Source organism: Scomber japonicus, chromosome 6 (assembly GCF_027409825.1).
Source record: "Scomber japonicus isolate fScoJap1 chromosome 6, fScoJap1.pri, whole genome shotgun sequence".
Taxonomy (NCBI): Eukaryota; Metazoa; Chordata; class Actinopteri; order Scombriformes; family Scombridae; genus Scomber; species Scomber japonicus.
In genome coordinates this window covers 24,469,588-24,490,387 of record NC_070583.1, presented here as the reverse complement: position 1 = coordinate 24,490,387, position 20,800 = coordinate 24,469,588, and the positions used below count along the sequence as shown (strand labels likewise).

At 41.8% G+C, this 20,800-nt stretch overlaps 1 protein-coding gene across 2 annotated transcripts; it reads left to right on the top strand.

Annotated features, from left to right (window-relative positions):
• Nucleotides 1–367: 367 nt before the first annotated feature.
• Nucleotides 368–18,771, top strand: arhgap32a (Rho GTPase activating protein 32a). Of its 2 annotated transcripts, none has more exons than XM_053320862.1 (21): nucleotides 368–508; nucleotides 1,448–1,553; nucleotides 2,281–2,372; nucleotides 2,634–2,718; nucleotides 6,656–6,742; nucleotides 6,839–6,976; nucleotides 7,145–7,237; nucleotides 7,922–8,044; nucleotides 8,159–8,236; nucleotides 8,702–8,783; nucleotides 8,980–9,129; nucleotides 10,896–10,998; nucleotides 11,435–11,579; nucleotides 11,966–12,048; nucleotides 12,960–13,067; nucleotides 13,227–13,372; nucleotides 13,459–13,672; nucleotides 14,110–14,258; nucleotides 14,396–14,470; nucleotides 14,571–15,275; nucleotides 15,451–18,771. In XM_053320862.1, exons 1-21 carry the CDS (start codon nucleotides 420–422, stop codon nucleotides 17,709–17,711), a joined length of 5,112 nt encoding a protein of 1,703 aa, XP_053176837.1. In that variant the 5' UTR covers nucleotides 368–419; the 3' UTR covers nucleotides 17,712–18,771. The 2 variants fall into 2 exon arrangements, with proteins under 2 accessions (XP_053176837.1, XP_053176836.1); XM_053320861.1 differs by having other exon boundaries at nucleotides 14,107–14,258.
• The last annotated feature ends 2,029 nt before the right edge of the window (nucleotides 18,772–20,800 follow it).

Genomic DNA, 20,800 nt, shown 5'->3' with positions numbered 1-20,800 from the left:
AGAGACATAATTGAACTGAAGTTGCTGTGACAATCCTGACATTTCCTTGACGAGGAAGGTTATTTCTGTTTTTTCTAGCTAAAACCTGTCAGTCTTACATGAAAAAGAAGCTGATATTCTCGTGAAAACTAAACCATCCTATGAATTTGGTGCCTGACATGCATTAACACTGAAGGAGCTCCTAGCACTGAAGCATGATGTCATTGCAGATTACAGTCTGGGCTCTGTGGTTTCTAGCCTCGAGAGTCATACAAGCTGCAGCCTCAAGTGGGTTAACGTCTGGCGGCTTCATTGCATCGGACTCTACCTCTCATCCTCTGCTCTTCACCCACCCATCCATTCGCCTCCCTTCCCTCACTCTCTCTCCCTTCCCTCCCACTCACGTTCTCTACAGCGGGCTGTTGCAGAAAGACAGTATCATGGAGGCTGGATGTGTGGTTGCCGCGGTGATTGAGAATGCTGCCTCAGGACCCCAGGGAGAACCAGGAAGTAGTGACGTCCTTGAGGGGTGAGTTACTCTCTTTTTCTCTGCGCTCATGTCAGCTGAATGGAATCATGTAAAAACCATGTGTGATGTGTACAAAGAGGAATATATGTGTGTACTGTATGTGCATGCAGGGTAATTTATATGTGTGTTTGCACGTCAATGAGATGCTACATGAATAAAAGTAGGAGCAGTGGTAAAACTAAAACATGACCCTGTTCTCTGAGAGAGACAGAGAAAAAACAGTTTGTGTCTAAACCTCCATTAGATCCAAAGCGCACTGCATCTTACAGATTTACATCATGCCTGTATGCATCACATAAATCATAATGTGTGTCAGTGATCCTCATGCCCTGATCTCATCATGCTGAATCACTGTGACAAATCAAGGCCTGTCTCTCTCCTCTTGTCTCTCTTCCTTTGTTGCTCATAAAAGTTCAGCTGAATGGACCTCACCCTCCGAGTACATTGAGTCACATTTCTAGTGAAGGTTTTGTAAAGCACTCCCCTGTGGGTGCCTTTATGACTCTCTGAATACACAAGCTTTTCTCTCCTGAGCTCATTCAAAAGCTGCTGTGGCTTTTTGTTGACCCTACCACGGTGTCACATGCTGCCATCTTTGAGACTAATCTGTATCAAGGAGGAATTTACTCTATTTTGTTCTCATCTAGATCTGTTTGGGGACAGATGATTATTTTTCTCGTGTTTTATGGATGATATTAGAGATTCAAACACCACAGTCTTAGTACAACATGTTTTCTGGGCCATGCTGGTGCAATGTCATGATTTGAGCCCAAGCCACATATTGTGAATTCATCTCCCTCACTTGCTCCCTCTGCTGTATTTTTAAAAAAATGCAGGTTTTGTTTAAAACCCTCACATTACACCCTAAAGATGCTGGCAACATAGAATGCCATATTTATTATATCTTTATTGCTCAAATTGCCCTGTGGGTTTCTGCAGAGATGTGTATTCATCCACCGACTTGGACAAAGACGATGCCTTACCTGAAGCCATCAACAATAATCCTCCAGAAGAGAATCAACCACAGGAGACATCCCCTACCATGGTACACGCCTACACACACAAACACACACACATAACTCTGAGTCATCAGCCGCCACAAAAATACATAAACACATACCAACTGACACGTGGCCCCTCTTTCACGACGTGACATCAGTTGATGAGTTGACATCTCACCTTCAGGTTGTGAATGAGTGAGGTGGCATGTTTTAGAACAGCTGGGGTAAAGGTGTTATGAAAACGTTGTACATCATGATGAGTGATGCTACAGTCCCCTCCCTCTCTGTTAACTAAAGGTTATTCAAGTTTTATAAGGCTGCCACTGCATGTTTTTCTTTACATCTTCACCTTTGTTAGGGAATTATTCACCTGTTAGTGCAATACAAGTTTCTTAGACAAGTTACAAAACATGACTTGAGCATTTCAATTGCACTTTACAGTTTAAGTTCTTTTTACACATATTCCTTTCTTTCATATCATTTTCAAATTAGACATCATATTACACAACCAAAACTAATCAATTGAAACAAGACAAACATTACCATCATACATCAACATAACATAACATAGCAGCACAGGATTGCAGAAATTAATCTATACAGATTTACCACTGAGTACTGTACAGATGTTTAAGTCTGTGTCATGCATGCTTTTATGCAACCCCTAGTTTTATGGTGATCAACATGATTACTGTTGACTATAATCACCTCTCTTCCAGTCATCCAGTGTCTGACTGACACTTATTGATGTCCGCTCTCTCTGTTTGACAGGTAAGGAATGATGACATCACAGAGCACCCAGCCGAGCCCCTCCTGCGCTCCTGCATCAGCACAGCTAGCATGAAGGTCAAGAACATGAAGAAGTAGGTGCTCCCTGTGACAGTGTTGCTGCTATTATAGGCTGTAAACCAGGGCTCTTATCCAGGCCAGTGAAATGAGGAGCTATAAAATAATGGGTGAGGCACAGACTGACGAGTCCGCCTGCTGCATCAGTAACCCTGCTCTCACACATAGGCCTTGATTGCTTTCTTTTCTCGCTTTTGCTCTCTTTCCCTTTTGCTTTTCTCTCCATCACAATGTCAGTGTGTTGAATACTGATGAGGTGCTGTTGTGTGTGTTTTTAGGCTGACGTTCCCCAGAGGTCACTTCCCCAGGTTGGCAGAGTGTGCCCATTTCCACTATGAGACTGTTGACTTTGGCAACGTTCAGGTGAGCGCTAAAATACTTACAGTGCGACTTCTGCAGCAAAGATCTATGTTTAGTAATTGTGTTGTTGGCTCAGGCTCAGTGGCCATTTTGGTAAATTGCTCCAGAAATGCATCATTCTTGAAATGTAATGTGACAGTGGAATCAATATCCTTGTTTGTCTCCTCTGGACAGACCAGACTTTATCCCCTTTTCTCCTAAAATCTCTCATATGAGCTGTCAGTGTACCAGTATCTGTGGAGATATAAAAATATGAATTCGTCCAGGGTGATTGCCTGCCATGCATACATCATTTGCACCACAAATTACATTGTTCCTATTCATGATAAAGCCATGATCCAAGATCAACAGCATGCTAATTCTCACACTTTAAGTATATTAATATCAGGCTCATCTGATCACTTTAAACCTGTGATCCTGCCAATAAGTGTAAACCAGTGAGTAAATGAGATACAGTACATCCATTGTTAGACAGTTCAGTCCATCAAGGAATTGCAGATGACTCATTTGAAAGTAAAAACCTGTGCTGACAAAGCAGTAACCGGTGTGAGAATAAACTATTACAGCTAAGAAGTGGTGGGGATAAATACTATTTTGTGCTGTTTTAAGAATGGCAGTGTTGCACAGTCAGTCGGTCCAGACTGAAATATTGGTCCAACTATTGCATAGATTACCATGAACTTAAGGGGATTTATTGTTAATGACTAGTGATGCCCTGACCTTTGATATAGCACTATCAATAGGTCAAAATGTGCATCATGAGCTTTCTAGATTGACACAAACTTTTGTACAGACATTCTTGGTCCATAGGCAATCTACTCTTCAGTAATCCCCTGAGTTTTTCATGTAATTTTTCATATTGCTTCATGACCAAATACCTGCAAAACTATTCAATCGGCTTCAGTGGCACTGTGTGTTTAGTGCTAATTGGCAAATGTTAGCATATTAACATCTTGAACTTTGATGGCAATGCTATTTATTGTTAAGAATGTTAGCATTGTCATTGTAACAGTTTTTAATGCTGACATTAGTGTTTAGCTCAAAACACTGTTGTGTCTAAGTCTAAGTACCTCACCAATATGCTAGCATGACTCTTACTCATCATTCCTATACACCTGCAGAAATGCTACAAATTGCAAACGTTATCTGCAAAGGCTTGAAAATTCTATGGTCCTGGACTCTGTTATAATAGACTTTAGTGAGCTAACAGACCATACATAGATGTTAAAGGGCCTGCACACCCACACTGGTGCTCACATATTCTGACTCATTACACGTTTGATCAGCTTAAAGGTGGCAATATGTGATGTCACCAGGCTCCATGTACTAGTAAGGATGATAAAGGTATAATTTGTCCTGCTGTAATGGGTGCAACAAAGCTAACAAGACAGTCAAGGAGATGTCAGTCTGCCTACTCCCCCACAGCCCCACGGTTATTAATTTCACCTGTATGGGTATTCATAGGTCTGCGGTGCCTTTTAAGTTTAAAACAGCTTGTTTTCTGCAGTGATAACAAAAAGCAGTGGCGCAATAGTGGTTGCTCAGTCATGAATGGGAGTGGATTTTAGCTGCCTGGTTAACCTCAGTGCAGTTGAGCTTCTTTGCCAGCAGGGTGCAGCAGTCGTCTCTCTCCACGACTGGAAGCTGTCTATGGAGCTCAACACAAAAGGATGCATGAGCTGCGCATGCATGCTGAGGGGCTGAATCCCAATGTACTGTATACCATTAGTGGACACAGTGTATCAGGGTGGACTGCATTTAAATCCCAGGATGCACTCACTCTGTTGGGTAAATGTCTTCCTGCGGTTGCCATGACTGTGATGGCTCCATCAGTGGAGAGGAGGGAAGTGAAGCAGCCAAGCAGTTTCAGTGACCTTGAAAAGCTCCACAGGGAGAACAAAAGCCGATCTGAGCTGGATGAAGAATATCAGTCTGGGGACATGAGGAGACACTGAAAGCTGTACACACAGTCTGCACACACATATAAATACATGGTAGCCACTGTGCACAATGGTACAATACATTTTTACAACTACATGTTATTTTTTAATTTATTGCCTGTCTCTATATGCACAGACTGTGGCTGGAGGAATGGAGGGAGGGTACTGATCAGGTCTCATGTATCCTAATCACAGAATAGCACAAGGACAGCAGGCTGCCTCTGTCTGCAGTCTGCCCGACTGATTCCACTCCAGATTAGCTCCAGTCTCGCCTTGAGAGCGGAATGAATGAGGATTGTTTTGAAATGAAGAAGGTGCCGTCTATCTATCTTGTGCAGCTTTGCCTCTGTATGAAGGATGAGCTTGTGCATCTGTCTGTGCTATTTGAGCCCATTTACAGCCAAAACCCCCTTTGTCACGAGAGAGAGAGAGAGAGAGAGGGAGAGAGGGAGAGAGAGAGCGAGCGAGAGAGAGAGCGAGCTGGGGGGAGGGCAATGGAGGCACAGTACAGGAGAGGGAGGAGGGGGAAGAGACCAAAAGAGAGAGGCAGAAACGGGGGTAAGACACACAGTAGGAAGCATCCTCTTTTTATATGTTCTGCTCTGAATGGAGGAATGAGTGCGTGGTGATCCAAAGACCTGTGAATGAGCATTTTATGTAAGGCGGAAGGGAATGGCAAACAGGAGAGCAAGGAGCAGCATTTAAACCCTGCTCCCCTCAGCCAAGATTTGGCTTGTTGGAGGAGATTACTGGGGTCCAGGACTGCGACTGCACACAAAGGCAGAGCCACTTCCTCCAGCTGCAGATGGATATCTGAGATGCTGTAGTGGCAGGTAACATGAACTTGTGACATGATCAGTTTGAGCTTCTTGTGCCAGATGTTTCTCAATAAATACCATAATGGAATTATAATGTTTCAGTGCAATGAGTTGAGCTATGTTTAGACTAGCCTTAGAGGTATTAGCATCATGACGAATGTGATGCTAGAAGTGATGCTTGAGCATGCCTATAAAAAAACTTTGTTTTATTCATCATTTCACATTTAAAAAAAGCTAGGTTCTTGTTTGAACCACAATGGATCTTGAATTTCTGGAATTCTTTGCCACTTCATTACTGTGTTATTCTTCCTGCTTCCCATCATCCTTTTGGCCTCTTGACACTCTTCAGTACTTAATGTAGCTGTTTGCTTGGGAGTATTATCTCAAACAAATCCTCGCTGTGCATCAGTGCTCCTCCATCATGACTTATTCAAGAAGAATTTTCACAATCTGCGTTCTTTGTCAGTCCAGTTTGCTGTATTACAGTTGAGCAGTAACTAGGTCGCTGTATGTTGTGTAACAGTGTATCTGGATGAGACACTAACAGTTATAAATATCCAGAACTTCCCTTGGCTTGGAGGCCTTTGAAGTCTCTTCTACAGTAATGTCTATCAATGTATTCCCAAACTCCTGCCAAGCTTTGATCTTCTCAGTTTTGGGCCATGTAGAAAATTGGTAAGGAGGACGGTTGAGGAAGAGAAAAAAGTCTATTCTAAATCTACATCGCCTCCAAGCGTCGATATCTCAGCAGCTTATGTATTATACATTTAATACTGCAGGATTTATGGTGAATTGACAATATGAATCACATCTATGTTGGAGGCTGAGGAAGTATACAGACATTCCTAAAAAAAAACATACAATGAAAGCTGTCAAATTAAAAAAAATGTCCATCAGAATTCATGAAGCTAACTTTTTCATAAAAGATAGCTTTATTATATGTATTATTATTATTTTTAATGCTGACTTTTGCTTAACTTTTCAAGGTTTCTATACTCCAATCCACCGCTCAGTGTTAAAGTGGTTTTACTATTTCATGGAAAAATGGGGTTGGACATGGTTCTTCTTGTATATCAGGTCACAGACAAGGTTGCTGTAATATACACATCCATTATTTAGAAGATGGGCCCTTTAAATATTAGCTCTCTCTCTTTTTCTACATTTGTTTTTTTTCTTTCTCAGTTGGCCTTCGGAGAGGGGCAGGGTGAAGGACCGAAGGCTGGTCTGGACTCAAAAGAGCTGATCTTCCTGGTCCAAATCACTTGCCAGGTACTATTACTTACATTTGTGAAACAGGGGTATAATATCACAAATGTATTGTTTTTTTTCAAGCTAACTGCAGTTCCTCTTCCTTTTCTTTGTTAGGGTCGAAACTGGCTGGTGACAAGATCCTATGAAGACTTCAGGGTTCTGGATAAACACCTACATCTGTGTATCTATGACCGCCGCTACTCCGAGCTCAGCGAGCTCCCGAGATACGACATATTAAAGGACACTCTTGAGGTACCATAGAGCTATAGTTCCATTATCTTTAGTCTTCAACATAAATAACTGACTGATTAAAACTAAAACCTCTCTTATATTTGGGATTAATTTGTTAAAAACAATTGGCTTTTTTATTTTAGATATCAAATATTACTAAATCTTGACAGATCTTGTGTCTCCCTTCAGTCTGTAACCAAGATGCTGACAAGCTACCTGTCCCGCTTCTCAGTCATCGCTGACAACAAGATCAACTGTGGTCCAGTACTAACATGGATGGAGGTATAAGTGCTTCCTTTCAGTGGTGTGATAATTTTTGCTATTGCTTCCTCCATAACTCATTTTTTAAAATATTCACAATTCAATTATTCTTTTTACATTTTTTACATTTTTGTTAATATACTTGTTTTCCCTGTCAGCAATTTATTTGATCACTAATTTCATAATCTCAAATTATTAGACAGAACATTTTGGCTTGACTCAGCACAAAAAACGTATAACTCCAGTTAGCAAGTGATTACAGTTTATTGTGAGTAAATGTGGTAACTCAGCTGGAGAGGCTGTGTAAAATCAGTCCACTTGATTGAATCTTGATGTTTCTTGTGGGAGGTGTCGGTTTTTTTAATTCATTGATATGTGTACTTAACTTGGGGAACTGGCTGGAAAACACTTCTGTGTGTCCACTTTCCTGTAAACTGATTTGTAAAAAAAACTAAATAAATTCATGATTGGCTTATTTTTGGTGCACTGAGGGCCTGCTGCCAGGAAAAATACAAATTAGATTAATGCAAATTCAGGTGGAAGAATATGAGTTGTGTTTTGTTGCTTCACATTCTATTACTTTTAATGAAGCTAGACTGGCTACCTCTCTGCTTCCAGTCTTTAATTTAAACAAGGCTAACATTCCTCTTTCTCAAGTGTCAGACTGTTGTTTATTAAGTGATTATATTTATTTATCTATATTAGATCGACAACAAGGGGAACCATCTGTTGGTGTCTGAAGAATCCTCAATCAACGTTCCTGCCATCGCCGCTGCACACGTCGTCAAACGTTACACAGCTCAGGCCACAGACGAGTTGACCTTTGAGGTAAGGTCTTTTTAACTGGCTGTACTGTATATTTCTGATCCCATCATGATGTTGTTTTAATGTGTTCAGCTGTGATCAGACTTTATGCTCCTTATTGCACTCTTTGTGTAACAGGTTGGGGACATTGTGTCAGTCATAGACATGCCTCCTAAAGAAGACACAGGCTGGTGGCGAGGGAAACATGGCTTTCAGGTAAAACATCTGCAGCTTCATTCACGTTGTGGTCATATGAGATGGACGATGAAGCTAATGTTCAATCATTTGTCTTTTCTTCCAGTGAAAATACTTGTGATTATATACAATGTTTCCTCTTCCTACTGTCCATTCTGACAGATAAAAACAGACTGGCTTTCAGCTTTGTGTTTGTTAATGTTTATTGTATGAGCTAAAAAGAATTGTCTTTAAAATCACACTAGCAAAAAGAGGCTAGTTTGTCATTACAGCTGCTTGCCACAGAAAGATGTAGAGTGGATATTTTATGCCCTGAAGCAGCTCCACGTCCTCATGCTTACTGACCTATTTCTGCACCTTCACCCTACGCCAGTCTGCTACAGCTCCACCCCCCCCCCCCCCCCACCAGTCTTTTGAACATACGAGTGTATCACCATATCTGTCTCTCTTCTTTACTCTGTTCATCCTCTCTCTTTCTACTTGCAGGTTGGTTTCTTCCCCTGTGACTGTGTTGAACTGATAAATGACAAGATTCCCCCCAGTGTTCAAAGCTCTGTGCCGAAGCCAGGTACTCATCTCTTTCCTTCTAAGCATATGTCTATCCTGCTGTTGATGATTTATTTAAGACTTGCTTCTGGGATATGACATGGATTCATTTAAAGTGACGATTATATGTGTGTGTGTGTGTGTGTGTGTCTGTGTGTGTCTGTGTGTGTCTGTGTGTGTCTGTGTGTGTCTATGTGTGTGTGTGCCTTCCTAATCAGTGTGTAAGAAGCATGGAAAACTGGTTACGTTCCTGAGGACATTCATGAAGTCACGACCACCACCTCAGAAGCTGCGGCAGCGTGGTATCCTCAGAGAGAGAGTGTTTGGCTGTGACCTGGGGGAACATCTCCACAACTCGGGACATGAGGGTAAAATATTCCTTCAGTGACTCTTTTTATTTTCCTTTGTGTAATTCTTACCTGCTGGGAGTTCACACTGAAATCTTTCACATTTTCAAATTGACCCCAGGACAGGATTACTGAGTGAATCTGCTGCTGTGCAGTGGATTTGTGATACATTGCTGTGGTGTGAATGACTGTTTTTATGTTTGCCAGCAGGTTGTGCTTCTGCATTGATCCTTGTAGAACTGCAAAGAGCTCTGTTGAAATGTATGGTATAAGAAGGATACAAAGCACACAGTAATTTCAACTGTCTATGTTCAATCATTAGCTTTATGCTTGTGGCCTGTGACTCCTTAAAATGTCAGCTTACACTTCAACCAAGGCGATATTTGTGCTTCTCACCTTGCTCTATTGGAGTATTTTTAGGGCCCTGTAGAGCAGAAACTATACAGTGCGTCTTACAGAAGCCAGATTGGAAAGCAAAAACAATCATTTTGTTGTTGTTTCCTATTTTGATGATTAAATAGGACGTAAGAAGTTTTTTTGTGATTTTCTGTTATTTATATATTGTTATAATGTTGGAAGTCTATGTAAAATGAACATATGTAAAAATGCTGCATTCAAGTCAAAAGCCAGTACTTGTGCCAGCTCTGAATGCTCTGTTTGCAATGTTACCTCTACTTCCCCATCAAACTGATGTCAGATTGTCCGGTATGCCTACAAACGGCCATTCTGTAGTATTTGTTACTACGATTATTCCACCACATTTAACTTCAATTAGATTTGGGCCTGAACATGTACAGATGTTTATGTTGCATGTAAAGAACGTGAAAAAGAAGTTAAAGCTGACTGCTATTGTTTGTATACAGTACATAACCTCTGAAGTTACTGGAAGCCTGGCGAGGGGCAGCTTCCAGAAGCTAACCAATCAGAACAGAGTGGGCTCATCAAGAGGGGGGACTTGAGGAGACAGGAGCTACAACGGCAGATTCAGAGAAAGGCTGAACTGAGGGACTGGATAAAAAAGCAGTATAAGTTAAATTAAGAGTTTCTTTAACTGTAGGTCATGCAAAAATAGTCGAGTGGAGCCCCAGAATAAAAACATGGGCCTGGAAATGTGCATGATATGTCCTCTTTAATCATAATGTGACTCCTCTGATGTAGGAATATTTTATGTAGACTGAAGTGATACAGTATGTAAAGAATGGACTAGTGTAGTCTGTGTTTTGTTAATGTCAACTAATCCTATAAAAAGAACTGCATTCACTCCCACACACATGTCAGGCAGTTTTTAATGTTTTTGGACAACAAAGGAGGTCCGACCCAGGCTAAACTTTTAACATAATTTGGGTAGAATTTTAAATGTTGAAGCGTATGATCGCATAAAGTTGTATTATTACATGGGCAGCTACGGTTCAGGTGATAGAGAGAGTTGTCTGCTAATCAGAAGGCTGGTGGCAAGATACTGAACCCCAAATTGGCCCCGATGGTTGTGCCAGTACCTTGCATGGTAGCTTGCTTGCCATCAGTGTGTTAGTGTGTGTGTGAAGGTGAGGGTGAATGAGCTGCAGAAACATTGTAAAGTGCTCTAAATAAATGCTAAAAAATACAGCTATTTAAATGCAGTGTGTGTATACTGCACCCACAGGTGGTGAGGAACATTTGCGCTAGACTGTGACTAAGTGACACACCCTGACTTTGTGAAAGAACATAACAGAATTACATTTTCTGTTTTATAGAAGCCTATAACCTACATTTTGCATCCTCATGTGACTGTCTACTCTCTCCTGTAGTGCCACAGGTTGTTAAGAGCTGCGCTGAATTCATTGAGAAGCATGGAGTTGTGGACGGAATCTACAGACTGTCTGGGATCTCCTCCAACATCCAGAAACTCAGGTTTGTGCCCATTTTGTTCATGATGTTTTATGTTGTCTGTCAGGTCAAAGCAAAGAGCTGCTAACTTTTAGTTCCTGTGGCAAGTGACTTGGTAACTCCATCCCAACAACTTGTGGGTGTCTGTGTAAGATCCTTTACATACTGAGGATGTTAAAGAGGATAATCCTGGAAATCCTAGAAAATCCTGCTTTTTTTGGTCATGTTTTGTGAAATAGGATGTGCAAAGTTGGCAGCTGTATTTGTATTATCCCCTTAAAGCACCCTTTCCCTATAATTGTATAGTTATATAATGAATTCACCATGCAAATTATTCAGCAAAGAGTATCTTTTATCTTTGAAATGTCCTCCTTGTTTTTGTGTTTTTATACAGACAGATGGGCAGTAGGAGGGCTCCCACTCTGTTCTATATTTTCTTCTTCTTTCTTTCTCCCACTAGGCATGAGTTTGACTCGGAACAGATCCCAGACCTCACCAGAGATGTCTTCAGACAGGATATCCATTCAGTGGGCTCCCTCTGCAAGCTGTACTTCAGAGAGCTGCCCAACCCTCTGCTCACCTACCAGCTCTACGACAGATTCTCAGTAAGGACCAGGACTTTGTAACTGGGACAGGGATTTGTGCTCGGGATAAATATGAGAGTGGGAACTGGAATAGAGGTCATGCATTGTGAGGAGAAAAGTATGCAGGGTAAAAAATTCCACTAACTTAGTGATAATCAAATAATTTGGAGAAACAATTTAAACAATTCCATCTCATTTTAAAGTGCTGTTTAAAATTGGGTCATTGCATTATGTTGAGCTCTCTAGGAACAGCAGGGGGATGCTAAAACCGAATAGCAGATTAAGCAAGCCGGAACACTGGCTGCTCTGAATATAAAAGGGAAAAGAGAGCGGGAATGTTAAGGCAACTCCCTCTGCTGTGATTATCAGCCTCTCTGTGATGTGTGCTTTATCCTCTGTCTTCACAGGAGGCTGTGTCTGCAGCCACAGATGAGGAGAGGCTGGTCAAAATCCACAATGTCATCCAGCAGCTGCCTCCTCCTCATTACAGGTCCAGTATAAAGCTCTGTGTTGCACCCTGGTGGTTTAAAATGGAATTGTTTTAATATCCTGAAAATTATGCACAGCATTGGAGAGAACAGGTCGAACTGTCTTTGTTGTGCTGATTTGATTTGTCTGAACACACTGTCCCAGGAAAAATAAAAAATAAAAATGCAGTCATATGTCTCAAAATAGCCTTGAGCCATCAACCTTAGTTTAAAATAAATCCCCAAAAATGTAATTCTGATGACCAAAGAGTACAACACAACGTTCTCCCTCTCCGTACTTTCTTTTAACAAAGTATGCAAAGTTAATTTAAATTCTTCCTCTAGTCAAAAATATTATTATTTTCTTATTACTTCATATGCAAAGTTTGATGCTAGAGGACTGTTTTCACATTAGTCTGCTGAGAGTACTTTACTCTTTCAGCAGACTAATATGAGCTTGAGTTGTGATATCACAACTAGTTTGGAGCCAGTTGTGGTCCAATATAATACTTCAAGGAACGCACATACAGAGATGCAGACATCTGGAGTCCATCAGTTAAACTTTTGAAAGGAACAATATTACATATTCATAGACTCTGGATTTTAATGAGAGAGAATGTCTTTTTAAAAAAGATTTTTTAAAGGAGGTAATTTAACTTTAAAAAACAGCAACAACAACAACAACAAAACAGCATTAGTGAAAGCAGATTATTTTGATAGTCTTCAAATTTGACTGGAACCTTTTAATCATGCATCTAAACTGGTGGACTGCACTCATGAGTAATGCCTCCATCTGCTGGTAACAGACAGCATAACAGTGTTAGATGACCCCTTTGACCCTCTCTTATATTCTAACTATCTTTACTGCCAAAAGGATTTTTAAAATTTTATATGTAAAGTTTGTATTACATGTTTTAATTTTCTTTATTTACAGGACTCTGGAGTTCCTCATGAGACATCTCTCTCACCTGGCCACCTTCAGCCCTATCACTAACATGCACACTAAAAACCTGGCAATTGTATGGGCGCCTAACCTCCTCAGGTGAATTATCACTGCCAGTGTGTGGCTGAATGCAAACCGTTAATTTAGCACCATTAGAATTGCTGTTTCATTTATGCCTACTATGACAATGAAATGGGTCATGTCTCAGTGGTCTCAGATCTGTTATATAGGTTGGTCTGCACTGTAACTGTGTTTCAGGTCCAGACAGATTGAGTCAGCCTGTTTTAGCGGGACAGCAGCATTCATGGAGGTGCGTATCCAGTCAGTGGTGGTGGAGTTCATCCTCAACAACACTGAGGCTCTCTTCAGCCAGAAACTCAATGCCATCATACGGGAAAGCACCGGTAGGTGAAAATGGAAACAAGACAACATGTGGCATCTCTTTTGAGAAAATACAATATGTAACACAATCTGAAAAATGTGTCTTTAGGTAACAACACTTTATCCAGACCGAAGTCTCTGCTTGTCTGCTCCCCATCCACAAAGTTATTGTCTCTGGAGGAGGCTCAGGCTCGCACTCAGGCACAGCTGGGCTCTCCAGCCACCACCCCCTGCCTCACCCACAGCGACTACATCGAGGTGGGGGAGGGACCTGGAGCTCTGCTCGGCAAGTTCCATACAGTCATCGAGCTCCCGGTGGAGAGGTAGTTGTATTGTTTCATATTTCAATTATTCTCCTTCTTGAGCATTACTAATGATATCAACATTTGTGATTTTTCATTGTTCATTGTACTGCGTTGATATTATCTCATTTTGTAGTGCTGAAACAGTATGTCCTTTAATCAGTAGTCTATTGACAGAAAGTTACTACGCAACAATTTTCATAATCAATTCCTAACCCAAATCATTTATCGAGCAAAAATACCAAATGTTTGGCAATTTGATACTTGGGATTTAATTTTCACTATGAATTGCCCACTAACAAGTCTTTTTTTAAATCAACAAATTAAATAGTTATAGCCCTAATATTTTGTTTTTGTAATTTTTATTAATTTCTGCTTATGTAAATAAGTGAGGTAATCTTACAGTATTTGTTGAATAAAAAGACCAGTGTTAAAGATGATTTGTTTCTGTGTAGCAGCAACAAGCGGCCTCCTGCTAAGGCTAAGAAGTCTCCTGTGGGGAACTGGCTCTCCTTTTTCCACCTGGGAAAGTCCCACTCTGTGTCTAAACGTAAATTGAAGCGACACCCCAGCGAGCCTAACGAGATAAAGAGCATTGCACTGCCAGGTCAGATCACTGCAGCTGTTACACAGACAGAAAACGTTTTAAATCATTTTTATCGTGTAAATGGACACTACAGTGTGTTGAAATGTTCAAAGATTTATTGTATTGAGGAAAATAATTTGCTCTGAAAACATTTGTAGGTGGAAGAGGTGATAGTGGTACATTGCGCTCTACTAAAAGCGAGGAATCTCTCACCTCTTTGCACAATGTCGAAGGTAATTATTTATCAACATTTTGTTTAACAGCTGCCTCCCAATGATTTATATAATATGTATTTTTGATGCCTAAATATGCAAGTGTTTTTTTACGTCCCAGGGGAACCTCCAAGCTACCGCCGCCTCAGACCTCGTTCAACTAGTGAGGCTATTTCTTCAGTCAGTAGAGATGACCTGCGCAACACCAGGAGTAAAGATGACCACAGAACCCACTCATTAAATGAGAGTTATAATGGTGCTGATCGTGTCCGTACTGCAATATGTGTCTCACCTCCACATCAGGAGGATGATCTCGACCTCTGTCCACCAGCTGCAGGCATCTCTACTTTGGACTTTGACCCCATGTCTTTTCAGTGCAGCCCGGCCTCTGCGACACCTGGACCGCAACACAACAAAGACGGAAATAAATGGAGAAAGAGCGCAGGTTGTTCCAGTGAATCAGAGCCAATCTCCTCTCCAAACAACAACGCCATGAGCTGCTTTCAGTCACCAGATATTAGCCCGGCTCTCGGTAAAGGTGGGAGGAAAGTTACCTCCAAGCCGCTTTCTCCTAAACTCAGGAAGAAATCCTTTAAGACACAAGCAGATGTTCAGACTGCATCCGCCTCCACATCATTCGGAGTGGCAACATCCTCTCCTCCACCTCTTCCCTCCTCTTCTCCCCCAGTGGAGAAGCGTGAAACTGCTGTGGCAGATGGAAAAGAGCCCAGATCACCTTACCAACACTGCAGCCCACTCAGCACAGTGAGCCAGGCATCAGCCCTGACAGACCTCAGTCAGCCTGCACAGAATATGCCTGATCCAGGTCAGTATCACTCCTCTTTAATAGCATGCATATACTGTATATAGTTAGTATGTATTTAAATAATAATGCATTCTCTAGTTTCTTATGAAAGCTTTTGTGTCTTGTCCCATCATGTCTTACCATAGCTTTGTTTGTCCTGTCATACTGTAGCGTTGTTTGTCTTATCCCTCCCCAGGAACAGATAGACTTATGAGTTCAGTGTCTGTTCTCCCTCCTCATCCTCCCTTGACGAGTGCTGCACGCAAGTTGGCTTTGGCTTTGGCTGAATCTGCCCAGAAGGCCAGTAGTGGCTCCCAGAGAAGAAACAACGTCCCCACACACCCTGTCCAGAGGCAGGAAGCTCCTCACTCCCAGAACAGACCCCCTCGGCCCTCTGTTCTTGATCTTAAAGTGTACCCCCAGGAGTACTGCAGCCCTCATGTCTCTGCTGTCCCACAGTGGCAAAAATCAGCGCACGGCCCTGTGGAGAGCCACTGCTACCCTCGTCCTGTTCATTTCCTACCAGCGCACCTCTGCTCAGAGCCGTTGCAGGTGACTGACGCACAGGAAACCATGTGCAATTTCACACCTAATGTCAGCCCCCTCGGGTCAGGGAGCTTGGATGATGGCAGTGCAGAAATGAAGGATCGCAGAAAGGAAAAAGAGCAAGTGCACAGAGATGTCACACATGCAGAACCCACATATCAGAGTGTTGGGGTTTCAACACCTACTCAGCCTGTCTGCTCCACTCAGAGCCCCTCAACTTCTCCCATATATGTCAACACTGACTCTATCAATGTCTTTAATTTCCGCGCTGTTCTGGCTGAGACCTCCATACCTGCCTCAATTGAGGAGGCCATTCCACGTCCATCACAGACATCATCAACCCATCACTACAGCCCGGAGGAGGACAGACCTCTGGACCTGGTTGAGGATGTCTACAGTAATCACTATCATCATCATCGGCCGATTCAAGCTGGACGAATGCCTGCACCTCACTGCCCTCGGCCTGATGCTCTGCCACATCACCTTTCGGGGCCAAAAAGCATGTACATGCAGTCCTCTGAAAGCCGCTACAGCACTTTAGGTTTAAGGCACCCTTTGTCACCTCAGTACAGACGTTACAATAGAGATGAGCACCTTATCAGTGGCTGCCACAGGCAACAAGGCCAATGCCAGAGGTCAGACGATAGAGTAGTGGGGCACCCAGCCATGCGAAGGGCTCGCTCCTTCCATGCCCCTCAGATTAGTCACTATGAGCCACCAGAAACAGAAGTCCTGCCCCCTGACACCATGTTTTATGTTGAGCAGACTTCAAACCAGGAGGCGCCCTATCAAAGACTGGTTCAAACTGGTCTTCAGCCTGTTCGACCACAGTTTGAGAATGCTCATGCTGACTATCATTACAACCGCTACGCTGATATCAGCCCAAGAGATGGCTCCTGTTATTACGTGGAGCCATGCAGGCAAAGTGGTATCCGACACAGTCAGTCTTACACATTACGTTCCACAAGGGAAAGTGGACAATCAGATTACTACAACTACTCTCCACACCATGTCCCCCCTGTCAACAAGGAGCTTTACATAGAGAGCAGGGACACTGTAGTGTATGAGGCTAGAGATGCAGAAGTTTTTGAGAGAATCGTTTATCAACCAGTCAAGCAGGGGAGTAAATGCAGGCGTAAAAACACATGTCCAGTGTCTCCCTATGAGAGTCCTAACTCACAGACAGACTCAAGAGGCAGAGAGATTATGCACACAAGGAGCAAGTCAGACCCTGGAAACGCCTGCCTCCTCTCCACCAACAGGACAGAAAGTCAAAATGTTGCCACATCCCCAACATCCCCCAGGTCCCAACAGGCAGACCCCGAGGGCACCCGGCAGCAATGTGGTCACCGATCAAGTGCAGAGGCAGGAGCATCAAGGCGGATTCATATTAAAGAAAGCTCCTTGCAGCAGACAGCGCTACGTAAAGTCCCTTCCCCTCCTGAAGGGGGCTGTGCTAACCCCAAGAATATCGAGCACAATGACAGAAGCCATACACGAGGTCATGACCAGGATCGATTGATGATGACCAATGCTGTCAACAACTACTCTGGTATGTTGAAACCCAGTATCCTCAGGAGACCAGGCCGCTCGCAGAGCACCAGAGAAAATCGTCACCACTATCATTTCCACGCCAAATCCCCTCTGGATCCTGAACATCTGGGATCCTTTTCCACTCAGCCAAACAGAAGGACTCAGAGCACTAAAGTCAGGCCCACACAATATGACCACATGGAGGGGTATTACGCAGCTCCCAAACCTAAACCCGTAAGATCTGGTAAAGCCGTGGCCGGATATTTGCCTGGCCAGGGTTGTATGTCTCCCCATGGTCACAGACTGCTTTCCAAGGCTCTGGGTCATGAGGCTTTTTATCATGCTGCATTGAGATCAGATGCTGGGGTCTATGAGTGATTCTGACTACTGGTTTTTATCTAATTCCACATTGGGGCCAAAGGAGAACAGCACTTTATCCTCTGCCAGACCAACAGACTGTTGCATTGAAAGTGTGTTTGTTTTAACCTTCATTCAGGAGCTGCTAAAAAAAGTGTGAGGTAAAGCCGCCGCCGCCGCTGCTGCTGCTGCTGCTTCTGGGGATTCATACTGTTGCTGGTAGTGTCATATTTTACAGTCGTGCTTAGGGGGGCTCAAAAAGAACAAATGAATCATATGCAGATATTGTCTTAAATTTAGAGATGTGAGTGTAACAGTAAGAGGCATGTTTGAGAAAATAATGGCTGATATATTTTATTTAATGTCTAAAAAACAAGGGATGACAAGGTAAAGTAACAACTGGTTTTATCAATATGATTTTAAAGTACATATAAGAAATGTGCATAAAATAACATTCATTTTCAATGTATATTTGTATAAATAACACACAGCTAACATGTGGCCAATGTACTGTACATTTTGTTTTCTATTCTAGTCTGCTCAGACATCAACAAGCACTTTTGAAGATAACTGTGTGTGAAACACATTGTCTTAACGTGGTGTACATGAAGCCTCTTGATATACAGTATATATTTTTTTTCTGTAAGAAACGGCTTGCTCTGAATCATCATTAAATACTAAATTAGCACTTTTGGAGAGGTAAAATGGAAGATAACCTCATGGTTTTCAACTTTTTTCCCCCTTTATCACGCATTGTATAATGCAACCTTTAAATAACAATGAATGCTATGATTTGTGTTAAAGCTACCTGGGCAAAACATGCTATACATAAATGTAAATCAGCTCATTCGTTAGGAAAAGTGTATTTTGTATGGCATTGTGGTTTTGTCACAAAAATTAAATTTTCTTTCCTCTTTTAGGGAACTTTTAACAATGTGGTGTTTTACATAAAATATGATGTTTTATTCATTAAAGATGCTATTTCAAGTCCAAACATGTAGATGAGGACATTCTATTAAGACATGTTAAATGCGTTATTTTAGTGAGCGTCTTAAAAGAAATAAAGATATATTATCAATGATTATTGTTTGCTGACCTCTTGTGTCATTCATTTATAGTTTAGTGGAGAGATATCTCCCTTATGAGCTCTTAAAATTAAGCAGTTGCCTCATTTTCAAATTAAATAGGAAGGAAAAATTTGGAAAACAGTGATTAAAATTGGTGGGGGGTTTTGTCCTACTTATCCTTTCATTCATCTGGGAACCCCTCATACTTGCAGCCCAGTATTTGTACAGTTACGCATTTTTTGTGCTTCAGGCTGTGTGTCAGCACATTCAGTTGGAAATAAAACGAAGGATACTACATTTAAATGATTGACAGACAACTCCAGTCTAAATAGAATCAATTGTTTCTGACCTATGTATAAGCTCTTTTGTGCATGAACATTGAGATGACACAGCTTTTTTTACTGACCAACTCACAGTGGGCACATTATGCTTTTCCTTATTTTCACGTTACAATGTCAGATGTTCATATTAAATGTGTATTAAAGTGTCAAATAATGAGGTAAACATATGTAGAAGTAGTCCCTGTAAGCAATCACCAGCCTCAGTCTGCTCCCATTATTTAGTAATTTAAATGCTTTTAATGTGAAGAAGTAAAGCAGGAAATGTTAGGTTTTCATCCAGTAGGTTCTGATAAATCTGCCCCTCCACAGGCTTCCTGAAGTTGGCCAATCAGAGCAGAGTTGGCTCAATGAGATGGGAGTCTTAAAGAGACAGGAGCTTAAACTGCCTTTTAAGAGGCAGATGCTGAACTGAGGGGCTGCATAAAGGGCCAGTATAAGATGCATAAGGACTTTTTTTGACTGAGTCATCCAAAGCTACTGTGGTGGAGTTCCAGAATCAAAATATAGAGCTGGAAATGAGTATATTAGCTCCCCTTTAATGTAGTATCCATTACTTTGTGCTGAACCACAGAGCCTGAAGAAAAAAATGTGTAACTGTCTAAATACTTACTTACAGACTGTATTTTTTGACCCCTTGAAGGGCTCCTGACCTCCCAAAGAAGGAACCACTACAATAAGAGAACTTGCAGTTTCATAGTAGCGTCTACCTACCAGCAGGTGTCACTGCAGCACTTCAGACATGGCAAAGCTCCCTTTGTATTCTGGAGAGATCACACACTTTGATTTGCTTCTCTGACATCTCAAATCAGTTCATAAACATCCTGAGTTTCATTGCCTCTGTTGCTTTTAAATTTTCAATAGAATATATTATAACAACTACACAGTTTGAGTGTAAAAACATACAAACGATTCATTAATTAAGAGCTGTATATTTCTCCAGTTGAGTGTTGTAGTGACTTGAACTGTAGATGATTCATACATTGTCAGAAAATGAGTGACAGTGGTCCTTATATACCACAAGGTTGCCACTATAGAAAGCCCATTGTAGGATTATCAGGATGAATCAGCCAAGGTTGTTCAAAGTGCCTTAGGGAATTGTTGCTTTGTTAGAAATTATTAAAGTGTTCCACCCTTGATCAAAACAGCCTCCCATTCACAGCTGACTGAAAGGCTTGGTCTGTGGCGAAAACCATTAAGAGAGCCTGTGGACTCTGAGCAATGTCTCCTGGCAGCTCTGCATTGCTACTGGACCAGTGAGCCATTGTTTATTCATTGCCACATTGGCATTCAAAGTGCATCCTCACTGTTCTCTCTCATAACCAACAAGTTGCCATTTTTATGCATGTGAAGGTTGAAGGCAAATTATTTATGGGAGACCGGACCCGAGGAAAGAGAACGGCCTCTAGCAAAGTGGTTTACGTTGAGAGCAATCCTTTTCTATAGGCTATTGAATTCGCTGGATCACAGCTAGATATGCATGTATTATTCAGCATTTCAGAGAAAGAATTGTTGCCCTGCTAGACAGCCATCTGTTTTTTGGACAATGTGATGCATTTGAGACATGCTACCTTTCAGGTTCAGGTTAAAGTCTTATTTTTCAGCGGGGGGCAGATGAAATGAGTGGAAAAAAGACTCTCCGATGTCCCTTCATCTAGGTTTGTCTCCCGTCAGTGAAGCAAAGGTTGTAAAGAAAGAAATATCT

What these genes read in the sequence shown, in the direction of transcription:
- arhgap32a (XM_053320861.1), top strand. Translation starts at nt 420, where the DNA reads ATGGAGGCTGGATGTGTGGTTGCCGCGGTGATTGAGAATGCTGCCTCA. An exon ending in AAGGTCAAGAACATGAAGAA is followed by an intron (nt 2,373 to 2,633) that starts GTAGGTGCTCCC and finishes GTGTGTTTTTAG; the next exon opens with GCTGACGTTCCCCAGAGGTC. An exon ending in CAGACGAGTTGACCTTTGAG is followed by an intron (nt 8,045 to 8,158) that starts GTAAGGTCTTTT and finishes TTTGTGTAACAG; the next exon opens with GTTGGGGACATTGTGTCAGT.